General features: G+C 37.2%; 1 protein-coding gene across 1 annotated transcript in view; it reads left to right on the top strand.

Moving 5' to 3' along the window:
* Nucleotides 1–15,133, top strand: part of LOC122810353 (fatty acyl-CoA hydrolase precursor, medium chain-like) — a 269,878-nt gene extending 254,745 nt beyond the window's left edge. Inside the window, exons 12-13 of the mRNA XM_044081932.1 lie at nucleotides 14,234–14,306; nucleotides 14,502–15,133. Coding sequence (XP_043937867.1) covers nucleotides 14,234–14,306; nucleotides 14,502–14,688 — 260 coding nt within the window. The 3' untranslated portion in view covers nucleotides 14,689–15,133. The remainder of the gene's footprint in view (nucleotides 1–14,233; nucleotides 14,307–14,501) is intronic.
* Nucleotides 15,134–17,558: the final 2,425 nt, after the last annotated feature.

Raw genomic sequence — 17,558 nt, 5'->3', positions numbered from 1 at the left:
GTATACATTTTTCAAGTAGTTTAGAAAGGGGTGACAGGTTGGCTATGGGCCTGTACTTAGAGAGGTCAGTGCAGTGTCCTCCCATGTGGACTGGTACAGTGAAGACTTTTTTCCAGATAATGGGGGTGGTAGATTCTTGAATAGATCAGTTGATCAGGATGGAAATAGGAAAGTTATTGAGCTAGCAGCAAGTTTTAGGAAGGGGGAGGAAATTATCAGCTGAGGAAGAGCATGACTTTTGTTTATTAAGTAGAGATCTTATGTAAGCAGTGGGAACATGTTTGAGTGAAAAGGTCTTTTTTGGATGCGGGGTGGAGATTGGAGGTGTCACTATTTTGGGTGAGTTTGTTGACAGAATTGATGAAGTAAGAGTTAAGAATAGTGGGGCAACCAGGATGTAGAATTTTATTAATTGCGTTCCAAAACATTTTTGGATTGCTGTGATGATTTGTTTGAGGCTTTAGATAGAAGTTTTTCTTATTATTTACATGTTTTCTAGTGAGGTTACAGAGTTCATTATAGGTTTGAAGGTGGATAGGGAATTTAGATTTTTGCCAGCTTTTCCAAGCATTGTCCCTCTTGTGCATTAAAGAGTGAGTGGTTTGAGAGAGCCAAGGTGCAAAGAGAGATTTTACTCAGATTTTCCTAGGGGGAGCTAGGAATCATAGGATCATAGGCGATAACTAGGGTAATGGCCCCAGGGCCTTTACAAGCCTAGCCAAATTCAACCCATATTCTCAAGGGTGTCTAAGCAGACACTAAAATCAACACCTAATTGCCCCCAAATTAAGAATATCTAGAAAAATATGGTTGAATTAATGCACAGCAACATCAAGGAGTAGATAGAAAAGGAAGCAGCAGTTTATAGAGGTGAGTCTGCTGTTGAATACGTCAGGGTTGAAGTTAAAAAGACTGCAATACTCTTTGAATTTGTGTGATCTAATATGTTGATGGGAGTATCTTTGAAGGCAGGTGGGAAGGTGGTCACCCATACAATCAGTTAGAGTTTTGGAGTTGTGGTATAGGTTTGGATTAGATATTAGTATCCAGTCAAGGATAGTCCAGGGGTTGTTTGGCATGCTAAAAGTGGTAGTGGATGACATTAGTTGTGTGAAGCCATGGAATTTTATGCTGGAGTTAGGGGAGTCAGTGCACCGGGCTTGTCAATTGATGTTTACATCATCCAGTATTATAGTTTCATAAGATATGCAGTAAGTGATCCAGGAGAGAGTCTGTTCAGGAATGGGGATGTTATTACCTGGGTGGATATATCAGCAATTGTGACTGTTTTTGTGATTAAGTTTACAGTTTATTATTAAGAGTTCAGCTGAGTGAAAGTTGGGGAGTGAGATGGATACAGGGGTCAAGTTAAGTTGATCAGAATAATTTATAGCTACATCTCCTGCCTTTTTTATGTACCCTGTCAAAGCAGAATATATTATATCCATGGGGAAGAATGTCATTGTTAGTGATGTGAGGTTTAAGCCAAGCTTCAGAGAGAGTTATTAAGTCAGGAGAGTAATGGGCATTACCCAAGTGGGATTTGATAACTTTGTTGAGAATGCTGTGAATGTTCAATGAATATAAGGTTAAGTATTTTGTCAAGGGACTAGGGTGAGGGGATGGTAAAATTGAGCAGAAGGGTTTGTGATGTGAGAGGGTGAGGAGAGGGGGGGCTGGGTTGGGATGGATATCTCAAAATAGGAATAAACTTTTGGCAATGTGTATAAAGTAGGAATCTTAAACCTGTATGTGTGGTATTTAGGATTAGTTTTGAGTGGATATGTGGGGTTGAGAACTAATATGATCTTGAGTAAGAGTGGGTTGTATGGGTCAAATATGGAGGGTGTTATTAAGAAAATGTGGGGTATTTCTACATCTGTAAGAGGATGAGTAAGAGTTGGAATAATGTGTAAGGGAGATAATTTAGTTTGATAGGAGGACAGGTGAGAGAGTAGGAGAAGAAAAGGAGTGGAGACAATGATGAAAACATGCCAAGGGTGGGTGTGAAAGTATGAGATGAGCAAGTATAGAAGAAAAGGTGAGCTACAGTGTGGAGGTAGAAGTGAATCTGGAAGAAGAGGCTGTAGAGAGGATAGGATTTTTACTTGTCAGAGCTGTGGTGAGAAAGAGTTTGGGCAAATGAGAAACCAGTGTTTGTACTGTTCAGTGAGGGGTATAGTGTTGTGGGAGGTGCTAGGTGAGTAAAGTTCTGGGGCTGTGTTTCAGTTTGTAAGGTGAGAAGTTAGAGGGGGTGTGGTAGGTAGGGATGATGACAGATTTGATAGGAAGTATTGAACAGGAAGAGAAAGAGCAGAAGGGGAGGGCAAAGGTGGTTATAGTATAATTTTAGAGTAAGTGGGGGTGGGTGAGAATTGGGGATAGGGTAGGGGGAGTGGAATGAGACTGAGTGAAGCAAGGGCATATGGAAATGGCTAAGCCATGAGAAGTAGACCAGGGAGCAGAAGAATAATCTATCTGTTTGGAGTGACTTTCCACAGGTCAGTGATAGAGTTTGCAGATGAAAAAAAAGCCACTATCTTGCTAAGTTTGGAGGTATACTTATATATAAGTGGTATATAGGAATGTAAGTCATAAATCTGTGTCAGGCACAAAAAAACTCCCATACTTAAGGTTTAGATGTTTAACTTTGTTTTTCAAACTGCAGGAAAAATATAATGTTAAATTGCCTAAAATAGATAAGAATAAGCAAAAAGATAGCTGTATAGTGGGAGATGGGGTGCCCTAGTTAATTGTGACCCAGTTTGTGTGCATGCCATTACCCTAGCTTAGTTAATAACACAAGTTTAAAACTGCAGCTTAGTAGGGTAGATGTACACTTAGCAGAACATGAGAGTATATGCAGTCTGGGGACATGCTCTTGAGGTTTAGCAAATTTTCAGAGGCAGCCAATCCCAGTGGGGGGGGGGGGGGCACTTGCATTTGTTGAGTTTAGGGTGACTGTAAAAAAAGAGAAGACAGTTGCAGTAAAGGGGATTATAGGAAAAGTGAGGGGAACATATCCAATAATAGAAAAAAAATCAAACGGTGAGGGGAGCCAGAGTGCACTGAGCAATTAGAAACAACAATCCAGTACAGCAAAGAACACTTTGCTGTGAACACTATTTCACTAAAATATAAATGGTCATCTATACACAAAACCATGTAATAAATCTAGCCTGCAAGCAGCTAATTATCACTATCAATAATCAGACTGCTGTTCTTTAGCAAACAGTTACAGCATTAGTATTCTATCAGTAGCAAAAATGTTTTAACACTGTAAACAGGTATTTCAATGCAAAAGTGACTGCTAGCATAAATAAAGCAGTGGTAGGCTAAGCGGATGCTTAAGGTGTCAGTTTTGCTTATATACAACAGTTCAAGTCTACTGATCTCTATACAAACAGTTACTATATTATTTTTAAGTAATTAATTACTTGGTCATTTGTCTGATAAAGAATGTAAGAGGCAGACACAAAAAATATGGTCATATAAAATGTAGCATCAGAGAAATACAGCTTCAGAAATATACAGAACTTAAGTGGCGAACACACTATTTTACTGGATGCCCAGGAGTTGCAACTAAGCCCTATAACCCCTAAAAAAGAAATTTAAAAATGACATCTGCCACATCTCATGTAATAAATTACCTCAGTACAAGCATTGATAAATAGGGGGAGGGGCCTTAGGTAAAGCAGGGATTAGTCAATGAAAGTAGTGGGTAATGCAAATAGAGGGCTGAGTGCATTAAACAGAGATACTTGGCCACAGACCATGAGAAGCAGACCAAGGAGCAGAAAAATAAACTATTTGTTGGGAGTGACTTTCCACAGGTCAGTGCCAGAATATTAATAATAAGTGGCAAACAGTTATTCATTTTTATACTGCAGGACATCATAAATTAATAATCTTATTAACTCTTTGCCATTTTAATACTGCCTATTACTAGCTGGTAAGTTGCTTAGTTAAAGAATCCAGACCCAAAAATGGTCTGGACACTATAAGGAGCTGTAAGTGTTAACCTGAAATATACAAAAAAGGCACTGTGGGCCAGAATCCTAAATAGTTGCTCTCAGTTTAAGTCTTCCCTGCTTCCAAAAGACTTGTTCTCAGTATAAATGACTTACTTTGGTGTTAGGCCAATTTATAAACAGTTTGCTCTCTGTGTAAGTGGTCACTTACACTGAAAACAAGCCCTTTGGAATAGGGCCTTCTATACTTGAATTAGTTAAACCTATCAGTTTATCTATATGCACAACTAAACTGTTCTCAGATACAATTTATGTATAATATTATTCTAACAGAAACTTAATGGTATCGATATATATATATATATATATATATATATATATATATATATATATTCAAAATGTTCTCAGTTATAATTTATATATAATATTTTTACTAACAGCAACTTTATATTGAGACGAAGCTCTGTGTATGGGTATCTCTGTAAGACTTATTCAATTGTTCTCATACCTTTAAAATTGCTTTCCACTGTCCCAACCCACAGGAATTTTAAACCAAAGACACCACCAAAATGTTCCCACTGAAAATAAAAAAAATATATTCCAAAGGTTAGAATTTTTTTATAGTCTTTAAGTCTCTAGTACTTGCAAGCAATCATATTTGTGTTTCAGAAAATAAAAGCTTTCTTTCTGGCCTGTCTTTGACCTTCGATTTTACTCAGAGAAGTTAGATCTCCACTATGCCTCTCTGCCTCTGTTTTCCATCTTTCTTCTGTTAATCCCCTTCTTTCAATAACTCCCTACTCTCTGCTTTTGCTTCCTGTTTTGAACTCATACCATTTTCCACTACTTCCTGGTACTAATCACATGACCCTTGTCTCTTCTTTTGACACAGATGCTTCCAATTTCAATGGCCTGGTAGTTTAGAGATAAATGGATCTTATCTACTCATAAGGTGCTTCTCCCAATGAAGAGGGATGTCTTACATGCTTTTGAAAAGGACTTTTGCCTTTAAGTCCATGAAGCACTCCTGAATCTACCTTTGGAATAAAAATCATTATTCCAATATAACTTTAACATATGGAAATCAGAAAAATATGAAGTTGAGCTTCTTACTATGATTCAAAGAAGCTGACAATGTAATGAAATGAAACACAATACTACTGCATGAAGCTGCTTTGCTGAGGACTACAAAAAAGAACAACAATCACATTATTTTGCCTGTGTCTTTGGTTATATGGGGTAGAAATTAAAAAGGCAATGATAAAACAACTAGATGAGAACATGACAAATTTGGAATTGCCTCATGCAAATTTAAACAGGACGGACAACACAGTCGGAAGACATTTGATTAGCATTAAAAACAGAAGCTGAAAATGCAAGAACTGTAGTAGAAGACACAGAAAACGTCTTTGTAGAATATGTTTCCTTTCAGTGAATAACTGGATGGTGGTGAGGCATAGTATGAAAGGCCTTCACTGTACCTAATTCAAGCAAAGTTGAGCTGTCTGGGTTTGGCAGCATTTCAGATTGCTGCAACACAGACCCTTTCACCCTCCATTACATTGCCTAATACACCCCCCCTTGCTTAAATGTTGACATTTCTTGGATTTTTAAAATGAGCTTAGTGTGCAGCATACATTCTCCTGGGAAAATGAGATGAGTCAAAGGTCACCTTAGAGTATTTTAGAGATGTGATCATGTAGCAAGAAGAAAGTACATGCAAAAACAGAAAATGGCAATGTTTGTGCATTGGAGAGATGTTGTCGAAGATTATTTGAGATATTTTTGTCCCTAGAAACTGCTATGGATTATACAACTATCTGCATAAACATGCTCAACATATGTGATGTGTGTGCTTTACATAGCCCCTAAAGTGGAGAAACCACAGAATTAAAGTTCATGTACACAATAACATTATTTTGAAAGTGTAAGAATGTTTTTCTTAAATAAATCTTATATAATAGCAATAATCCACTCTTGTGTGCAGATAATGCTTGATGCACCTATGGCTGGCTTCATTTTGCCCTCATAATCAAACCACATCAACAGTGGGTGAATCCAGCATTATGTACAGCCAGTCATGGATTATTTAATAAAATGTAACTCTGAGGTTGTTAGGTACTGAAAAGTTTCTTTGCTGAGTAAGTTAAAGGGAAGACAGATTACATTTTGTTCATGTGATATTAAGTGATACTGGCAAATATGTACTTGTAGCTATCAATTTAATGTGCAGTATTTACATTGCTGTGTTTTATAGTGAGCCAGAATCTTCAGTAAAAAGGTAATGCTGGATTAGACAATTAAATGTCTCAAGATTATATCCAGGGTGGTAGTCATCCTAGGCAATGACATCAGCTTGGCTGCACATTTGGACAACTCGAATGTGCAAACAAATGCAAAGGAATAATTTCTCTGTATATAACTAATGCTTGGCAGAGCCACATGGTAAGAAAAAAGCAACCCCTCGGCCCTCACATAAACAATTACAAGTCAACTTACCATGCAGGAATCTCTCTGATTTTCAAGCATATACCAGTGGGATTCAGTACAATGTCACATATGTGTCTTCAACACTAACAAGTCATTAAAGACTATTGGATGAATGTTGACCTCAATCAGTTTGCGCCTGGTGGATTCAAGATTTTTATATAGTGACAGAGTAAAGTTTCACCTTTAACTTTATTAAATACTTAACACTAATAATTTTTACAAAAGTCTAACTGAGGTAAAGTGAATTGAATGACTGCAGGAAATACTATACTTTATACTGGAAATTAAGTATTCTTCAAAGCAACTGCAGTCTAGACATTAGTCCACAGTTCCTTACAAAAAAGCAAACGTCAATAGTTCATACACATTTCCTTTTTAGCAAAGTAACAAATTATAGCATCAAATATCTAATCAAAACCTCATGAAAAGGCAAACTTGACTAGATTAGTAAAATTAGCAATAAAGGCAGGAATCTGAAATGTCATTGACAAAGAACTGCTCCAAAAAGCACTACATTCCTCTTAAAATTAGGACCATAGGAAGGAATAAAACCAGATCAGGCTAAAAATAATAAATCAAGTAATCCCAAGCAATCTGGTAGAGTAAAAGTAGCAGCAATCAAGTTTAAATCCCTGACACTAAAGTTTACCAAACCAGGGAACATGCAATGGGAAGGATTCCCTGGCTATTCCCAAATCCCTACCACTGAAGTTCATCAAATAGGGACTATACATAAAGTCAACAAGCTTACACCACTTCAAAGAGTTGTAATAGATGAGTGAAAATTAATGTGCCAAAACAAAAAAAAAAACAATGAAGCACTTTAATTGTCTCAAAACATGTCATCAGGAAACAAGAAACTGGACCTGCTGCTACAAAGCTACAAGAGAACAGTAAAGGGAAAAAGTCTGAATACTGAGAACACAGGTATTAATACATTTAAAATTCAAAAGATAACAGTGTACAACAAATGCCTCATTTAAAAGGGCCATCTTATAAGTATGAAAACACGATGAGCATACAATTACTCAGACTGCAGAAACAATATATAAACGGTAGATGCTGGACAATGTTTGTCCTTGGCAACCAACTGTTGTCATCACAGACCATTATAAAAGAAAATAATTTCAAATACTTGTTTCAGGTCTTTGTGGATGCACTTAAGCATATAATAGTTGTTGAGACTAATGTATATGTTTTATAAAAAAAAAAATAATACTTACAAGAAGAATTGTATGAAGGTAACTTAAGATTTCACTTACCTACAAGAAAAATTAGAGAGTCACTAGCATGCTTAAAAGCTATAATATAAATTAGAAAACTGAGGCCAACAAACAGAAACAGAAACTAAGGAAAGCTCTGGGGCAGACAAGTCTAGGCTGAAATTTGTAAAACATTAAAAAAAACTAATTTCAGACTGCTTTTTCTCCATGTTTAACATTTAAGAGGCCAGTGAAGATGTTCAATGCATCTGATCTATCACAATATTTCCGTTAATCCCAAAAAATGAAATAATTTTTCAAAGATTGCTTGAAAAGATTGATTGTTTTTATTAGTCGTGTTTATTATGACATCTTTGTATTGCAACAATGTCAAAGCCAGATGAAGAACAATGGACCTAAAACATTCTGATCCAAGTATCAAATTTATAAAGATAGGGTTGAAATGAAACACAAGTCAAAAGGCAATCTTCTACTCTGAATGCACAAAAAAGCAAAATCTTTGGAAAAGTCTTGCCACTGTCACTGCATAATCATCAATCATCATCATTATCAATTCCATTTTTCCCATTCCCACATGGGTTTGGAGGGTCATGTCAACTGTCACCACTTCTCTTGATTCAATGCCAGTGTCATACCTTCTTTGACAGCTATGCCTGACTTTCACAGGTCTTCTCTCACACAATCCATCCATCTCTTTGCTGGATGCCCTAATTTTGTCCTGCCTTTTTCCTGTCTCAAATTATCTTCACCAGATTGCCATCTGCTTTTCTGCACATGTATCCCAACTACTGTAATTTGTTCTCTTTGACTTTCTGTGTAATTGGAGCTACCCTGGCTTCAACTCCAATGTCTAATTTCTCCATCTGTCCCTCGGTGTGCATCCTACTACCCATCTGACCCACTCCATCTCCATCACCTCATGCTTTCTGCTTTTACCGCCCAAACTTCTGTACCCTACAGAAGTCCTGGTTGAACATCTTACTTTTCATTCTTCTGTCATATACTACTGCTGACACTCGGTGCCAGCTGGCTGCAGCCCCTCTGATTCTAGCTTTAATCTGTTCCACTGTTTTTCCTTTTCTCTCAACTCTCAGCTTCTTTTGATTGCCCTCATTTGTCACCATTACAGGTGTCATATATGTACATTACAGGTGTCATACATGTACTCAGTTTTATCTCATGTGCATTCAGTTCTGCATTCCATTCCTCTATCCTTTGCAGAAGTTCTTGTCAGTCTGCCTATAATGCCACATTGTCTACATACAGAAACTTTGTTGATCTATCTCCCCAGACCTGTTCGCTAATGTAGTCTATCACCAGTATGAACAGCAGTGGGCTCAGAGCCGAACACTGATGTGCACTCACTCCCACTGGGAACCCCTCTGTGAGTCTTAATGCTGTTTATACTTGAATCACTGGGTCCTAATACAAACCCTGCACTAATTCAACCAATGTTTCTAGGACATTGAACCACTGCAGGACTGTCCAAATCAACTGTCTTGGAACCTGGCAATATGCTTTTTCCAAGTCTAAGAATGCCCAAATGAACATTTTCCTTATCAGACTGGTTGTGCTGCATCCTAATCTGAATCCAAACTGCTCATTTTTCTTTCTTCCAACTAGCCTGTGTATTGATTTATCAATCAACTTCTCCAGAAATTTCATGCAGTGTGACAGGAGTTTGATAGCTGGGAGATTCGAAAAAGCAATTTGCAAGAGAATAATGAAAAGACAAGATGCATGGCTGCAAAGTATGAAACTAAAAAGTCCAAAATATTTGAGATCTTTGCTTGGAAGTGTTTGTATACATATTTTTATACCCCAAGCACAGTTCAAATAATTTTTCCTCAGGTAGATGACAAATATTGGAGATGGGAAATAATTTTTCCTCAGGTAGATGACAAATATTGGAGATGGGATTGTGAAGAAAGAGGTATCTGGGAACATATGTTTTGGGAGTGAAATTAGTTGGCAGATTTTAAAGATTCCCTACAGAGTATTCTGCCAGAAATATTGGGTGGGCAAATGAGTGTCACTAAGGAAATTATTCTTTTGAGCTAGGATACAGGATCTGAACTGTCTAGACCTTATTTCGTTTAATTCTGTTGGCTGCTATAAACAATTATTAAAAATGGAAATCAAGGTCTAAACCAACTGTATTTAAAGTACTAAATATTATAAAAGAAATAAAAGAACTTGAAGATAGGTCTTTAAAAAAGAAAAGGAAGAAATTATATAGAACTAAATGGTAACTGTGGAACAATACATGAATAATAATGTTCAGGAGGAGGACTGAGGTTTAACTTATTACAGACGAATGCACCTCCAGGCATTTCTGCAGTTAACTCTTACTGTGCCTCTAGGCATCAAATATTGTTCACTGATATTTGCTTTAATAATTCCAAAACAATGCTACATACAAGGTAGCAGAAGATTTCATCTTAAAGCATACATGATGGCAAACACAATTGTATTATTATTTGACCTCTGTGTAATGTGACTAAAGATATATTGAATATTATTTGTATAGTGTTTATTTGTATTGTAGTAATTTTGTTATTTCTCTAAATATCTCAATATTCAGAAAACACAGAACTGCATAGCCTCATTTGAGAGTTCATAGGTGCATGAAGAAAATCCTGCTGGATTACTTACTTCAGTAGTTATTGGGATATCATAAGCTGTTTATGCAACATTACAAAATTAATATTCACTGCCTTTATTTTGGCTTATAAAATCCAGTTTAAAGCAATGAACTGAATGAATGCTACCATTGTAAAGATTAATTTATTCTGATTGTTTGCCATTTACAATTTTCTAGTAACTCTTACAGTTCCAGAGATATGAATTATTTGTTTGAACTGTAAGGTGATAAATTCATTTTTAAAGACTCAAGCCACACCCACTGGGAGTTAAAGGTCTTAAAATCTTTTGTTTTTTCCCATTTAGGGGTTGCCACAGTAGATTACTGGTCTGCTTATTATTGGCAGTTGATTTTACAGTGTCGAGTTGCCAGCCTGGCACCCCAACCTTCAGAGAAGGCACACACACTCACACACCTACTTGCATGTCTTTTAAAGTTTAGTCGATCACAGGGAGGACATACAGACTCAGCACAGAAGGCTCTCCAGCCAAGAATCGAACTGGAAAGCCTCTTGCTGTGAGGCAACAATGCTAACCACTGCACCACCGAGTTAAAGGTGCACACTCAAAAGAGCTGTACTGGATGGAATGAGTTAAGGGAAGGCAGGAATTCAGCAATTTACATAATGCTGAACTGATGATAGTTATAAGGAAACAAATATATGTGATGTATAATGTATGCAAATGAAAATAACATTAATATAGTTTGTTTTCTGTTAAAGTATTTTTGCCTGTGTCTTAAGGGATAATTTAGTAAAGGTGTTTTAAAAAAATAAAGTATAAGTTGAAATGGTTGTGGATCTGTTTGATCTTCACAATATAATGACTTGGCGTGGTCTCCCCGTGGATGTTTGATCTTCACAATATAATGACTTGGTGTGGTCTCCCCGTGGATCTGCTTGATCTTCACAATATAATGACTTGGTGTAGTCTCTCGTCCTTTTCTTAAGCTTCTTAACATTGTTCAACATACATCATCCAGCATCATCTTTTAATATTTCATTTCAGACCTGGAATTTTCCCTTTAGCTCTCATAGTTTTCGAAAAGCTGATCTTGTTCCTCCTCTAGTATTTCTGATTGTATCTCTTCACATGTGTCATTTTATTAACACACTTTGTCTAATCATGGACACACTGTAAATTTTAATTAGTTCCATACAACACTTCGTTGTTGCCTGTGGCTTTAACTTCTCTACATTTCTAAACAATATTCAAGGTCTCTTCAGTGAAACATTTTGAACATTTTTTTTTTGCATTTCTTGCAAAAACTGTTCACTTTCTTCGGATTCAACTTTCTTGATCCCTTTTTATAATGCCTTTGGTACTCTGTTAATGATGTCCAATGCAAAGAATTAATTTTGCAAGGGCTTGTTTATTCATTTCCAGCTTTAGCTTGATTTTACATAATACTAGCTAGTCATATATATGACAGTCAGACCCAATATTTTTTTTGTGTGTGTGTGTTGTTGAGCTCTTGCATCGTTTATTTCCACAAACATAGTTAATCTGATGACTTTACAACCCACTGGACAAAGCCCAACCCACTGGACAAAGCCCATGTGTACACTCAGTGCCTACGAAAAAGTGTCTGAAATGAAATTTTTTTTGTCTTACAAAGATGATCTACTGCTTAAGTTCTATTATCAAATCCATATAGTCCAAACATTTAACATTGCGTCTTTTCAACTTTCATGTTTCAGTCACCCATTACTATCAGATTATCCTTTTAACATGTTTTATCAATTTCAGTTTGCATTTAGTTGCTCACAGAAATGATCAATTTTACCCAGAATTTTGTCCTGTTCTGCCTCTGCTGATCTCAAATGTATCTAAATTATAGCCCTGTTAGTCAGTGTATCACTTAGATTTATAATTAGTCCTGCCTCCACTGCATTTCATTGCAGTTGTTGCAAGCTGCTTCTGAATTATAAACATAACAGCATCCCACTGTCATTTATAGCATAGTATAATATGTGACAACGGCAGCCATATTTGCTGAAGCCAATCTTTTCTTTTTTTGGGTTCTGGTCTCTGAATCTGTAAAATAAAGTTTTGAACTGACAGATCATCTCCTGTGCTGACTGTCTTTTGGATGTGAATTGACTGGCTTCTTGCCATGCAGCAGACACCAACTGATCTATAGCTGCAAATACAAATCTTTAGCTTTTAATTTTAAAATTTCCCCAAGCAGTAGACAAAATGTTCAGCTGATGCATGTGTGCACTTGAAATACTTGAAAAAACAGAAGTTTTGATAGTTTGAGCACTTGACAATGACTCATATATATTAAGATTTCCGTATAAGATAATGTAACAGAGTTCTGAAAAGCACTTTACAGAGGGAAAGTGCAAACAGATATTTTAGTAGGAATATTCTCATTGGTTAAAAGATATTTAGCCTACCTGTTAGGGGACTGCTTGTTTAAGTCTTTTGAAATGAAAGCTAGCCTGCTGCTGTAATGCGATAAAGCCTGGACTAAGACTCAGGTGGCCCATGTTCAAATCTCAGCTTGGGCATCTGATAACGCTAGCAGTGAGGATGGGCATGCTTATCCTGCTGGGAAGGGATTGTGTTGACATCGCCCTAGTGGAGTTCTCTTGGAGGCCAGAGCTCAGGGAGATGATATCAGGTTAGGGTGCGGGAACAGGATAGATATGAAATCCCTCTAAAGCCCAGGATGAAACATGCACTCTATCTACTCCTCAATGCATGCCCAGCCTGACAATGTTGTCAGTGCACCATACTGGAATGGGACACAGACCATGAAAGAAAAAGCCCTGACAAGCACTTTAGGATGATGTTGTACTTGGTCCTACCTTGAGGTCCCAGTTTCCATTCCAGTCCACTATCATCCCCATTAAGGTGGGATGGGTTAATATTGGAAGATAAAATTTGCTTCCTTACTGATGAGTTCCAGTTCCCCTTTCCACCACCATGTCAGTGGACCCATCTGTGGATATTATCAGATGGGAAGGTGGAGATATGGAGCAACTGCCAGGCAAACCAATGCTACGACAAGGGACACACAGAAATAAAAATAAAAATTGTTTTGAAATGAAAATGAGCTTTACTGACTGAATAATTTTGTTCAGGTACTAAAGGATAAGTGGAATATTTACCAAAGGACAGACATAGAAGCAAAGGTGCAAACTTTATGCTTGTGGTTTCAGCATTTGATATGTATTGATATACAAGTATTCTTGTATGTGCATGGATGTATATACATTCATCTATATGCAGTCTTTGTTCTTTTAACAAATTATTTTTTTTTAGTTTAAGATTTAAGAGTTTAAGATGTTTTTTATTTCTAATTATATTGCTTGAAACATGCAATATGTCTTGAATACACTTCTTTGACTCAAATACTTCACCAAAGATAAAAAGCCTGCCAAAAGTTTGTGTTAAATTCTGTATCACTAAGGCAATGACTTCCTTGCAAAATCTGGAAAATGGTACACCTAATAAAAAAGACTGTAACAGTTCATTTCCCTGAAAAGAGATTCGATGAGCTATGTTTTGATGGAAAAAAAATCAAAACTCTGTTAGCATCAGTTCACTGAAATAGTTTGGCTAAAACTCATAAGCAGGAGAATGTATGTGTTTCTCTCTCTGGTGTGTACTAGCCTTAGTGTTTATTAATTTAAGGCAGAGGGGTATGTTTGTGTAATGGAGAGCTGTGCTGTAGGTTTTTCTTCTTGTAAAAATAGTAGGATCTATCTTTATGTTAACTACGATGCTAAAAGGGCTTCACTCAAATGTGAAAAATCTGCTCTTAACCTAAAAATAAAACACACATACTGCATATTGCATGATGAGGTTTTACAGATTACTGTCTGGAAGAATCCATTTTTACTGTCTAATAATTACCCACTAAATGACATCTCTGGTTATAAATTGTATCCACAGAAAATACAACAGAAGCTGAAAAGACATTGAGCAAAACAGTTATGAAATATTGGACCAACTTTGCATACACAGGGTAAGAGTTATACGTTTTTAATAACCCTTTTGGTTTCTCCTAATCAGATAATTATGATAAAGTAAACATATTAAAATGGAGAATGTGAATAAAAATATAATTAATATTGAAAGTGCCAAGTTGTAAATATTATGGGTGAACAGATAATGCAGAAATTCACCGTGAGTATATTCACTGCTTCTTTTTTCTTCACAGATCTCCCAATGGTAAAGGACTGCTAGAATGGCCTGTTTATGATTCCAAAGAAGAATACATGGAGCTTGATTTAAAACAACACATTGCAAGTCACTACAGAGAGAACAGAGTGACATTTTGGACAAAAACTATCCCTGAACAGCTGAAGAAATTAGCAGAACAATCCAATGAGCACACTGAATTGTAAGATTCTTAAAATGTTTGGTCAGTAGTTAGTATCCATTGTGTCCCATAGTGCAGAAAATTAAAACTAAATCAAACACATTTTTTCTTTAAATTCTGAAAAATAGTAAAGTAATTATGTATTAATTAACTTATTTACATTGTTGTTGAATGGTTGTCCAAATGTGCATAGCTTATTTTATTGGGAGAACCAAGGAGAAAAGCTTCACACAGAATATGATATGCATGCATCCAAATAAACTGCAGAGGACAACACAAGTGTTAAGGTAAAGTCTCAAGGAACACTTAATTACATATCTGAATAAACAGCAGAAGACTACAGCTTGTTCTAAAAAGAGCACTGCATATCTATAAATTATGTAAATGCATATAGCTTTTTAGAGAGTGCTATGGCAGAAGTCTTATGCTCTGAATAAAAGTGCACCTGCAGTACAATCACTGCGAACTTGCGAAGTTTAAGAGTTCATTTCCTAAACATGCAACAGTCCATACTAGTGGTCTTACTACATCTGTTTTGTAAATAAGTGCCTACTGGAGGTTACATGTGCATAACATGTTTACACAGGACAGCTAAACTCATACTATAAGGGCAACAAGTAGAAGAAATACAGTGGTTTCTGTGGACTTGGAAGATGGAAGAGCACTGCAACTCAATAATCTCATATGTGCAGGTTCACTGATTATGAAATCATAATTTCATTCTTGATGTAAAGCCATGCTTGATGTTAAAGAGTGTCTAAGAATGTGGTACACAGTTCAGGCAAGTGATGTACAGACATGTCATATCATAACTGTTTCTATTTCAGACCATGTCAGAAAGTCCATATCTTATAAATAGTGGTCCATCCCTGGTAACCATGCGGATTATATGCTGCGGGTATTCAGACAGCTCAACACTTTAAGGTGTGTGTGTGTGTGTGTGTGTGTGTGTGTGTGTGTGTGTGTGTGTGTGTCTCTACCAATCTTGTACTCCTGCTCGCCATTTCTTCACTGCCTTATAAATCACTTTATGAGTGTCTCAGACTAAGAGAAACTTTATATTTTTCTGGATGTGGCTGCTGGTTTTCAACACCAGGGGTGTGCATGTTTTGATTTTCTTAAAGGTAACCATTTTTTCTCTCTCTTTTTGACAGCTTTTGACTGCCCCCCCCTCTTGTCAGCATGTAGGGCTCTGGGTGTTACAACCACCACACTGAAACCATTGCTTACTCTGTGTGCTTGTGATAATAGCAATAGCCTTCAGAGGTGGGCTTAAGAACTGTCTTTAGTGTCATGGCAAAGTCCATAACATGAGCCAGTGGTGTGCACTCTGACAGCCATTCAACTGTGATATGCATAAGCACTGAAAAGGGAAACTGCCGCATTTTCTTAGAAAACAGTCTCTTTCTGGAAATCAGGCTGTTTTTGGCTCTTCACCACATTCTGGAGTTAACCGCTTGATATCAAGCCACTCCTTAAGCAGGGACACTCTGGTTCAGAAGCTGAAGACTACTGTCTGTAAACAAGGCCCAGCTCCTAAGGCCTTGTCTCCAGTGTCTGAGGCCAACAGTATAATGCCCAGCCTAACTCTGACATGCAGGAGTAGCACAACAAGCCGATTACAGTGTTAGCAGTTAAATCCTCACCAGATTTGTAGAGAAGATTATACCAGTTTCCTAAAAGTCTAATTTGTTCCAGGACCCCCCCCCCTCTTCTAACAAATGACTATGAAATGTTGATAGAAGGCATTATGAAGGTAAAAGGTCATATCTTAGTTGGCCATTTTCTTTTCTCATTCTGATAGTAAAGAGTGCCAGGAGAGTTAAGAGTCAAAGGTTTTAACCTTTACTCCACTGACTGACCTATCTGCTGTCCAGTCTCTGCTGTTGTTCTCCACTACACAAATTGTTGATTCCAGGCCCCGTTGCCTTTTACAGAAGGTCAGTTTTCCATGACCTCTCACCCTCTCTTTGAGAATGATGGAGTCAGTACCATTGCTGTCACGAGGAAAGGGTAAGGCATCATTCTTCTTGATATAATTTTCATTACCAGTCCACTAATCAATGCATATGCAATACAGCTGTTATTTTCAGCACTGTTAGTACAAATCTAACCAGAACCAATAACTATCAGCAGTACACATTCTGATGCCATCCTCTCAGCAGATCCAGGCCAGGCCTGACATCCTTGGTGCCTGTTTACTTTACTTGTTATATGCCACTTTTTCCAGCACTGGCTTTCTTGAATCTGATTCAGGAGCAACATGTGGCAGTGTAGCATCAGTACTTTCAAATATGTGACAGTGTAGCATCAGTACTTTCAAATATGTGACAGTGTAGCATCAGTACTTTCAAACATGTGACAGTGTAGTATCAGTACTTTCAAATATGTGACAGTGTAGCATCAGTACTTTCAAACACGGCAGTGTAGCATCAGTACTTCAAAAAGGTGACAGTGTAGCATCAGTACTTTCAAACATGTGGCAGTGTAGCATCAGTACTTTCAAATATGTGACAGTGTAGCATCAGTACTTTCAAACGTGACATTGTAGCATCAGTACTTTCAAAAAGGTGACAGTGTAGCATCAGTGCTTCCAAACCTGTGGCAGTGTAGCATCAGTACTTTCAAACATGTGACAGCATAGCATCAGTACTTTCAAACATGTGGCAGTGTAGCATTAGCATTGTCAAATATGTGTCAGTGTAGCATCAGTACTTTGAAACATGTGGCAGCGTAGCACCAGTACTTTCAAATGTGATAGTATATCATCAGTACTTTGAAACATGGCAGTGTAGCTTCAGTACTTTCAAGAGCCTTTGGGATCCTAAGTGGTGGAAGCCATACAAATGCAAATGCATGGTCTGTCAATGACTGATTTTGGGCCCACTGAACCTC

Source organism: Protopterus annectens, chromosome 8.part1 (genome assembly GCF_019279795.1).
Source record: "Protopterus annectens isolate FY-2018-M chromosome 8.part1, PAN1.0, whole genome shotgun sequence".
NCBI classification, from domain to species: Eukaryota; Metazoa; Chordata; order Ceratodontiformes; family Protopteridae; genus Protopterus; species Protopterus annectens.
This window is presented reverse-complemented; position numbering and strand designations above follow the sequence as displayed.